This window comes from Chiloscyllium plagiosum, unplaced genomic scaffold, assembly GCF_037043375.1.
Source record: "Chiloscyllium plagiosum isolate Xiang-an unplaced genomic scaffold, Cpla_swu_hap1 HiC_scaffold_6, whole genome shotgun sequence".
NCBI classification, from domain to species: Eukaryota; Metazoa; Chordata; class Chondrichthyes; order Orectolobiformes; family Hemiscylliidae; genus Chiloscyllium; species Chiloscyllium plagiosum.
Window position 1 is genome coordinate 107,349,231 of NW_028270144.1, and position 10,558 is coordinate 107,359,788.

At 37.6% G+C, this 10,558-nt stretch overlaps 1 protein-coding gene across 1 annotated transcript in view; it reads left to right on the forward strand.

Moving 5' to 3' along the window:
* Positions 1-10,086, forward strand: part of mrpl48 (mitochondrial ribosomal protein L48) — a 35,727-nt gene extending 25,641 nt beyond the window's left edge. Inside the window, exons 7-8 of the mRNA XM_043692194.2 lie at positions 2,494-2,583; positions 9,850-10,086. Coding sequence (XP_043548129.2) covers positions 2,494-2,583; positions 9,850-9,924 — 165 coding nt within the window. The 3' untranslated portion in view covers positions 9,925-10,086. The remainder of the gene's footprint in view (positions 1-2,493; positions 2,584-9,849) is intronic.
* The last annotated feature ends 472 nt before the right edge of the window (positions 10,087-10,558 follow it).

Sequence of the window (10,558 nt, forward strand, 5' to 3'; positions counted from 1 at the left end):
TTGAACAAAGAGAAAGAGAAACCAAAGATTGGACTGGCTCTGATTTGGCTTTTGTTATGCAGAAGACAGTGCACCTGTGAAACCTGCTGGATGGAAGTTTGGTTGCTCTCAAATTTATATCCAGTTAAGAAAATTATTGATCGTTCTGAGAAAAGAATCCCAGCAAAAGCATTTAGACATACACGTGAACAGGCAGACAACAAAGATATATAGACCACATGCAGGAGATCGGATTAGTTTAGAATAGCATCATGGTTGACACAGACATGGTGAGCTGAAGGGCCTATTTCTGTGCTGTTCTAATCCATGTTCAGCGTTCTGTAAGACATTAGTAAAAGTCTCCAGCAGTCTGCAGAAGCTGTTTGCATTGACCATTGACTTCAGAATTCAAGCAGGATGTATAGTCGACATGCCTGTGAACAATTCATTCTCCAAGGATTGTACGAAGGTTTAGTAACTATTGGTCAAAACTGCTTAAGTGAACTATCCAGTTACGACTCTTAGCTTATTGTGTTTATCTTTGTGCATGAGTGGGGGTTTATGATCAAAGAAGATTAATTTGACTACCTTGTTTAACTTTGCTCTGCTCAAGTTATGGTACTATTGGTAAATTGTTAATTTATGTTTAAGCTGTGAACTTGGTATGTGTTATTCATTAAAGTGTGGTTTGGGACAATTGGACAATTGATTGTCATTGAATATTTTAATTGCGATTGAGTGTTGATGCGTCTGATTTTGGTCTGGCTTGCTGTCCCTGTGTCACAACACAACTCATCCAAAATACAAGTGTCTGCTATACGCTGTCCTATTTTTAGAAGAACCTTCCAGGTTCAGATTTGTCTTAACAATCACCTGTGAACCTACTGGAATCCTATGAAACACACTGGATGATGAACATGGCAAGGACAAGTAAATGCAATAGCAATATGCAATATTGAAGATTTGGCCTTTCACAATGGATCCACGCAGAATGTCCTTGAGATCCTCCACTCCTTTTCAGCATCCAGTTGTTTCTTAAATGAATCTAAGAGTTTAATCTTGCTATTTCAAGAACTCTCTTCTATGGTCTGGATTTTGCAAAGGGATCATAAAGAATCGTAGAATCCCTACAGTGTTGCAGCAGACCATTTAGCCTATTGAGTCTGCACTGACCCTCCAAAGAGCACCCACTCAGACCCACGCCCCTACTCTATAACCTGCATTGCTAATGGCTAGTCCACCTCGTCTGCACATCCCTGGATACTAGATAGTCACAGACGCTGGGAGAACGTGCAAACTCCATATAGACTGTCACCCAAGAGTGGAATTGAACTCTGGTCCCTGGCACTGAGGCAGCAGATCTAACACTGAGCCACTGTGCATAGTATCAAAGGTGATTGCTCTTATTAAGGAGTAAATCATTTACAAATTCTGGCTTCTGCAGATGTGCAGTTAATCCCAAAAGGATAGATATTGCTGTCTGATTTGACTTACTTCTATATAGGCTTTGATATGCAAGTATGTTACTGAGATTCTAAGCAACTAGTCTGAGGATAGGTCTGAAACTGCACGACTTACTCACTAAACATGGCAGAAAATGTAAAGCTTTGACCACTTAAGTGTCACTACATTATTAAAAACATGTTGAGCCTTAATGCTGCTAATCTCACTGCCATTCTGCAAACCTTTCGAACTTCTACTTTGGAACTTTTGTTTCTCTTTCTTTTGTTCTTATCGTTTTTTTTCTTTTACTTACCTCTTGATGAAGAGATCAGTTGTGCGGACTTGTGGCAGTGGGCCCAGGCAGATTTGCGGACGTTGGCAAGTGGGCCCAGCGCTTCTGTATCAGCTGAGGTAGTCCTGGCACCAATCATACCTGTTATGGCAGACGAGAATTTGGTTTCCCGGTGGTGTCTGCATCCAGTGCAGATTCCTGGAGGCAGTGGCAAAGGTGAATTAGGGCCCAGTGCAAGACCTGGTGACATCCATGGTGAATACATTGGTGAGCTCCAGTGAATGCAGCCCATAGTGGCAGGGTTACTGATGGAGGCGCGATGGTGCCAAAGAATGGCAAGTCTTGTTCCAGCTCCTGGCTGGCCACCAGTCCCGCGGTGGAGCAATTGATAAGAAGGACTGTAAATTGAAAACTATATATTTCTTTATTTTTCAGCCTTTGTTCTATGTTTTGGTTTTATTTTTCTGTTTTAAGATGGCACTAGAGAGTAGAGACAATGTACAACACTTTTCACTGTAACAAAGTACACACAACAATAAATAATTGAATAACTAAATTATAATATGTGTAGGAGTGTTCGTCTCTGCAGTCAGCATGGCTTTTATAAATTAATTTTAATGCCTGTATTTCATTCATTGAATTAGTACCAGGCATTCCCTATCTATAACATACACTTGTTGCATATTGCATAATTTTTGAGTTGTACATTAGATATTTTGCACATTATGTTAAAGTGTAAAGTATTGATTTTTTTTTGTTCATGTGTCTTAAATTTTCAGATTACTGGCTTGAGTTCAGTTCTTGCCCCAATTGTTGTGGAAGTTCTTCAAACCAATCAGCCAGAAGGTGTACAGCTGTGCATCAAGGAGGTAAGTGCCAAAACTATTGATTTTGGAAAACTTCACTGTGCAATTCAATTAACCTGCTTGCACAGCAGTTATTTCCTTTTATAATGTATCTGTAGTTTAAGAAAAATCCTAAAACAAAAGCAGGCTCATTCATTAATCATTCCCATCAGTACGTTTCCTGCATATAACTTTACACAAATAGACCATTTAGCTTCATAGTTTAACTGAGCTATACTAGTTTTATAGTGTACACTCCATTCTTGTTATCCATGAGGGATTGGTACACAGACTTGCAGATAACAAAAGGTAAAAATACCACTAAAGCCCCCTCCGAAGTACCCAATATACCCCAAATAAACATAAATATATCTGATACTGTTCTAAAAACATTAATATGCATTATTAGTTAACAAAACACTACAAAAAAGAAATGTCCTTAAGAAGGCAGGTATCTTAAGTTGAATAACCTTGACGAAGGTGAGATGAGGGTGTACTTAAAGATGATACCGATTTAACAACTGGAGATGTGGCATGTAATTCTTCCACTGACATTGTGGCCAGCTTGGCTTTTGCAGAGAACATCATTATGGGGAGCTATGATGTCTTTTTCTTTCAATTTGTTATAAGACCATAAGACATAAGAGCAGAAATTAGGCCATTCAGCCCATTGAGTCTGCTCCATGATTCAATCATGGCTGGTAGGTTTCTCAACTCCATTCTCCTGCAACCCTTGATCCCCTTGCTACACAAGAACCTATCTATCTCCATCTTAAATATATTTAATGCCCTGGTCTCCACAGCCTTCTGTGGCAATGAATTCCATAGATGATAAATTTCTGCACAACGAGTCAAAGAATTTTCTGTATCCCTATTATTAAACAATAAATACATCAATGTCCTTCATTCTTTCTTGACTTCTGCCATCTTCTTGGGAATCCAGTTGGGGATTTCAAACTCTTCTTCATCAACAGAAGGATGACCTCGTGATATTATTACTAGACTATAAATCCAGAGACCCAGGTTATGTTCTTGGCACCTGGGTTCGAATCCTGCCACAGCAGATGGTGCAGTTTGACTTCAGTATTAACCTGGAAATAAGAATTTAATGATGACCATGAAACCATTCCTGATTGTCAGGGGGAAAAAAACCATCTGGTTCACTAGTATAGTTTAGGGAAGGAAATTGCTGTCCTTAGTTTGGTTTACATGTGATTCCAGACTCTCAGCAATGTGATTGACTCTTTAATTCTTGCCTCTAAACAATTTAGGGATGGACCAGAAATGCTGGTCTAGCCAATGATGCCCACATTCCATGAACGAATAAAAAAGTACATAAAAATCTGTGGGAAGCAAATCAGTGGAATATGAGGACTTCTGCTACTTGAATTATCGCATGCCCATTCCCCCCAGCTCACTACTTCCACATTCTTCTGTTCTATTCTTCTTGTATCTCATGATTGGATTAAATATTTTTAAACACTTCACAGAAATTCTATCTGGCTGTAAACCAGCTTGATTATTTAAATAAAATGATGACCACAGCTGGAAATAATTGTACATGGACTGCTCTGTGCGATCTTTTGTTTCATTTCATAGTTTGAGCAATATCCAAATTATTTTCCAGCAGCTGCTTATGCCTCTGTCTTTTTCTCTCTCAGCAGATTTCTGCATTGCTGATATTCCCAAAAGGTTGTATTTTCTCCCTTGTTTGATCCCCATTACTATTCTTTCAAGAGATCTAAACAACCCACTCCAGGTCTCAGTCAACAGCTTTTCAACAGGTACTTAGTGCTGAAGCTTGGCTCTAAATATCAGTTCCTTCCAGACTAAAGTATCTGATTCCAGCTTGATACATTGGCATTTTCGAACCACCCATGATTCCACCCCTCCTGCCTTTTAACTGTGATAGTGGGTGCAACTTGATTTACAGTAGTGTGCTAGAAAGCATTAATAGCATCCAAATTAATTTGTTTTAAACTAATAATTGAGTAGCAGTTTTGATTTTTTTTTTCATGGTTGATTTGTATTTGTAATTTACTTAGATGAAAAAGTGTGGGAAAAGGAAAGAATGACCAAGAAAGGATGGGACATAATGAATGGAGCAATAAGTACTTAAAGGATGGGAATTAGAACAGGAAGTTCCAGATTTTCACAATATTGATGAGGTTATCTGGTATTGTCAAAAATAACATAGATTCTTGGAAATCCAGATCCCATCCTTGCACAGCATTTTTAAGATTGTGTAGGAGATCTGAACATCCTGATTTCCACTTTTGTACCTTTTCACCATAGCTCCCAATTCCTTTACTGATTAAAAAATCTGTCAATGCATTCCATGGTGTGACCTGGCCAATTTAATAATCAGCTACCTCCACTCCGATGTTATAAGGGTGAAATAAGTGTCTGAATTGTGAGGTGTGCAAATTGGACCAGGTATGAGCAGGTCTGAATCCTGTGGATTATTTTAGAAATCAGAGATACCCATTTGGAGAGAGAAGGCATCCCTTTGGAGAGGTAAGCTGCCCTTTGGAGCTTAGGTAGTCTTTGGGATTGTTAAAAGTAGACTTGCTTGTGCATATAAAATGCATACATTCTTTGGTGGCATTCAGTTGTGAGGGTTCATTGGAATGGGTAGTGGGGCATTGGGTGGCATAAGGTTGGTATCGATGGGGCATGGTGATTGGCAGGAACAAAGTAAGAGCTGAAGAGATGTCGGTTTCATTATATTTTAAGCAGCAAGAAAGGGAAGTAGGTTTTGCAACCAATCAGCAACCTCCATTCTCACTCTGAGGTACCTGGCCCACCTGCTGAGGAGCTACAGAACAAAAACCCCAACCTCCCAGGCACTTTATTCATTTATCATGTTTGTGGAGGTGGGAAAATGTCCTATCACTGCGCTCTTGACTCGGGAGCGAAAAATCTAAGGAAACTGATGTAATCTAATTGATTAGTCTTAAATAAGAATTGTGAAAGTATTTTCAATGTGTTTATCAGCACATTGGTGTTGAATAGATTTTCATTTTTTTAAAAAATGATCAGTAGTGGAAGGAATATCCTGTTTTCAATGCAAGGAGAAATTGTGTCAGATGACGCAATCTAATGTTAAATAGAAGGTGGTCATAAGGTTATCTTCTGGGTGACATTGATTCCTGTATTTGGGCCTTTACCTGTTGAAATTGTTTGCTGGTTGTTTCTTGGCAGAAATTAGCATTTCTGCTGTTGCTATTTGGAGTGTAAGGAGGAGCACAAAACATTCAGTTGTGACATTCAATCCCATGTGCATTTCTTTAAGCTTTTTGTATATTATTTTATCCTGCTGTATATTTTACAGAAGAAATCTTTATAGTTTACTGAATAAATTTGCTGTCAGCTGAACTGTATCAGAAAAATTGTGGTGTCCAATTCCTGTGCTCAGGTTAGAAAAACTGAAGCAAGCATTTTGGATGTAGGTTTGCTCACTGAGCTGAAAGGTTCATTTCCAGACATTTCGTTACTTTACTAGGTACCTGTTCAGTGGACCTCATGCGAAGCAATGCTGAAAATTCCTGCTTTCTATTTATATGTTTGAGTTTCTTTGGGTTGGTGATGTCATTTATATAGAAAGCAGGAATTTTCAGCATTGCTCCACATGAGGTCCACTGAAGATGCTACCTAGTAAAGTAACGAAACGTCTGGAAATGAACCTTTTTCAGCTCAGTGAGCAAACCTACATTCAAAACCTCAACCTGAGCTACAAATCTTCTCAAAGCTCGCTGAAGCAAGCATCCTTGAAAGATTGAAAAAGAAATGAAGCTTCCAATGTATCTTGAAATTGATTCCTCTTTAATGTCAATGTTTAGTAAACATGAATTTCAATGGAATTTTCAATGTAGATTGTTCCTCAAACTTAGTCAACCCAAAAACTTGCATAATGTTCCTCATACCAATAATTCCTTGTTATCTCTTTCTTTCCCCAACACCATCCTGCCTTTGGCTTACACATTCTAGTAGTTGTTTGATAATATAGAACTCGAATATTGCTGAGAAATTACATCCATTTTGCCAAAGTTTTTCATCTGAAGCATCAGGACTGATGCTGAACATTGTACAGTCATCAGCAAATATCCCCCTTTCTGAACTCATGATGGTGTTAATGAAGCAGTTGAAGATGGTTGGACCGAAGACACTTGCCTGAGGAACTCATGCAGTGAAGTGCTGTTACTGAGATAATTGACTTCCAAATACTACAACCATCTTCCTTTCAATAAGTCATATTTTATCTCTGCATTTATGCACTTGTAACTTACTACAAATGACTAAATGAATAAATAGTCAATAGAGGGTAGCTAATACAGTTATTTAAGATCAAGAAAGTCTAGCCACGATTTGGCTAATATCACTGTATCCAACTCAATTTAAAAACCTTTGTCCTAGTTGAGAAATCTGCTTAAAGCGTCTCTGCTATTGTTCCTGACAAACTTATCTTGCCTGGTCAACATGTGCATCTGTACTCCTATGGTTCCATGTGCTATTAGATTAGCATTATCAGAAACATCATAAATAGGGCCCACGCCCATTTGTTTACTGTGCAAGTTGGAAATAAATACTCTGTGGAAACTGTTAATGGAGGAAACAATAAAAAGAACTATTGGGGTTTATGTTGAAAAGTTTACTGGACCTGACTGGTTGCAATCTAGGATTGTAACTGGAGTAGCTACAGAGATAGTGAATGCACTAGCAGTAATCTCCCAGGAGTCCTTAGGTTCTGGAAGTCCCAGATAATTTGTAATCTACCAGTGTAATGCCTCTACTTAAAAAGGGAAGAAGACCCAAAAACAGGGGGCGGCTCAGTGGTTAGCACTGCTGCCTCTCAGCACCAGGGACCCAGCTTCGATTCCAGCCTCAGGCAGCTGTCTATGTGGAGATTGCACATTCTCGCCGTGTCTGTGTGGGTTTCCTCTGGGTGCTCCAGTTTCTCCCACAATCCAAAGATATGCAGGTCAGGTGAATTGGCCATGCTAAATTGCCCACAGTGTCAGGGATGAGTATAGGGTAGTGCCTTTCAAGAAAATGTAGTCTCTCTTTTTTACTCTTGAAGTGAAGCATCACTTGCTTGGCTGGGCTTCCTCTTAACATCCATTCTGCAACTATTTATGTATCATTTTGTTGCAGTTGATTACATTATCTGTATTCCTAAATTAGCATTGTCTGCAATTTTTCAAAATTGTACATCCAATTCCTTAATACTAATGTTTTGTGTATATGGTAAACAACAGCCATTGTTTACCATATAAAAGTATTTGCCTTTTTTTTAAACTTGTTTTTTTTTCCAATCCATTTGAGACTTTGGTATCTGATTCAACTTTCTCTGATCATTGTCTGAGTCTCTTGTGTGGGATCTTATCGAAACTTTTCTAGGTTCACGTGTGTCACATCCTTTGTCAACTCTTGCTTTTATTTTTACACTATAACTATTTGCTCATTAACTCCTTGATTTATCGCAGGGAGTGAAGTTGATTTATCTATAACATAACTTCTGAATCCTTCCAATCATTAGAGATGTTCCTCCCATTAGTCTGGATACAAGCTTGCCTTGCATGTGAAGCAACAATGTGTGCCTACAATACAGTAATTAATTATCAGCAAAGATTATTTTTGCATCATTAAGGCATAAGTTTAACTGAGAATTTTATTTTAAAAATTCTGTGCAGTTAGATTTCATGTAATGTAGCCTTGTAGAACAGAAGGAAGGAACTCCAGAAGCCCCTCAGATTTACATCCATTTTTGTTGTGTGTTTGGATCAAGATATTGTGACAAGTAATGGTACTTGTGGTATATGTTCAACATTGAATCAGAAGTTTGTACTTTACTGTTTTGTTTTTGAATTTTAACAGCTTGGTTGGAGTCTAGTGATACAGCAAAGGGATTTGTTAACTTACTATTGCACTGAATGGAATGGAAGTTCGTATTTAATATGCTGTCCTTGAAGGAACAGAATTTGCCACACCACATAAACCAGTCTACACATGATTCCACTCCAGTGTTACATAGTTGACTCTTCATTCCCTCAAGACCTAAGATTAGGTGATAAATATTCCCTTGCCAGTGTTGGCCACAGACCAAGAAGAAATAATTGAAAAAGAAATATTGCTCACAGTCAGTTCATTGCATTGAACTTTGACTTTGTTCCCTCATGCGGTGAGATGACTTGTTCCAGGCTGTTTTAATGACTCCCAACATTCAATTCCAAAGCAGTATGTGAACAAACCTAGATGCAATTCCATTACTGTCAGTTGAAAAGTAATGTGCAGCATAAGGAAGGAAGTTATGTGATTCATCATTATGAACACAGATACACTGTACAACTTGCAAAAATCTATAGCTAATTTTGCTGGTGAGAGTTAATCGCAGAGCTTAATGAGGATTAATAATAATTTGTTATTCATGTCTTAATTACGAAGCTTTGATCAAAGCTGACATTTTGATGTGGTCTTGAAGAAGAGCAATTTTATAGGTGAGAAATTAAACTGAAATTCCATCTGTCTGTTTCCAAGACACTATTTGACAGAAGTTGTTACTCATCTTCAATGTCTTGACATCCAGGTCCAATGTAATGTACCAAATCTGTCTGTTTCCAATTGTTTCATTGGGAAAATGGTGTCATTTTCATAGAGATATGCCCATTGTGAGGTCAGAGCAGGATGAAACCCCCTCATCCTACAAACATTTACTCTTTTGGTCAATTTCTCATCCAGGTTGGTTCTGGAGTTTGCAAGTGGGCTGAAGAGAACTCTAAGTCCAATCACAAGGAAAGCTTAGACATGCTTTAACCAAAGCTATTTTCTCCATTACCAAGGCAAACATATTGATCAAAGAATGTTAACCTAGCTAAGTGCACCCAGAAATTTAACAGAAGAATGTGAACAAAACTAAATTTATCCAGTGTTGGATTTAGGAAATAATAGTGCAATTTAAAAAAAAAAATTGATTAACATCACTTATTTTGATTAATATTTGTAGACTCCAGTAGAAATGTTGCAGCAAAAGTAAAACCTACTTAATTTACAGATCTGAAGAAATAAGTTGAAATAGTTTCTCATTGTCAGCATTAGATATCACACATGAAGCCTAAACTTTTTGTGAAATTTTAACAAAATTTAAAAGTGGAAACATGTTCCAATGTTCAGTTATAAAGAGGATAATGTTTCAGGTCTTTAATTCAAGAACGATCTCTAATCCTAACTTCCAAAATGTAATGTTGATTATCCTACTTGATAAATAATATTGCTTTATCATTGTTTTCACAGCACACTGAAGCTGAATTCAATGCTCGGTTCAAGGCTCGGCCAGAATTAGAAGGACTGATAGCACAGATGAGTTGAGAAGATATCTAAATGAGGTGATCAAGCCAGACGCAAATGTATTTGGTAATGTCAGTATCTGTGATTGAAAATAAAATGTAGTGATCATTGTTTCAAGGACTTTTTAAAACAAAAAGCAGCTTATTGTGTGATTATATTGTTAATAAAATGAATTCTAAAATATTTTGTGATCAAATGTATTGCTGTCTGATTTTTAAATAGAGACATTCTGCCTAGAAATTATTTACCACAATTCATAGTCTGCCACTTCATTCCATTCTGAATGTAGACTTGATTGTGATGTCTGAAAGAAGCTAGTAATATATTGTACAGTTCCCATCCGCTCCATAAATTGGGATTAGAAAGGTTAGTATCTTTGATTTTACCTTTGGAAAAATAAAATGTGTTTCTCCTGTTTTTAAATGTGGTAATGAAACAGCTGATTCCTTCACGTTTCCTGTTGTGAAATAGAAATTGATATTTGAAGGAAAATGTATGCATTTCAGTAATGTAGTCAGAACACAAGTGACATTTATAAAAATGGAACCGTATACAATTATTATCTGAATGCTGAGATTTAAGTTATGACCAGACTTTGGCTAATGTTTGCTGAAAATGTGTTGCTGGAAAAGCACAGCAGGTCAGGCAGCATCCA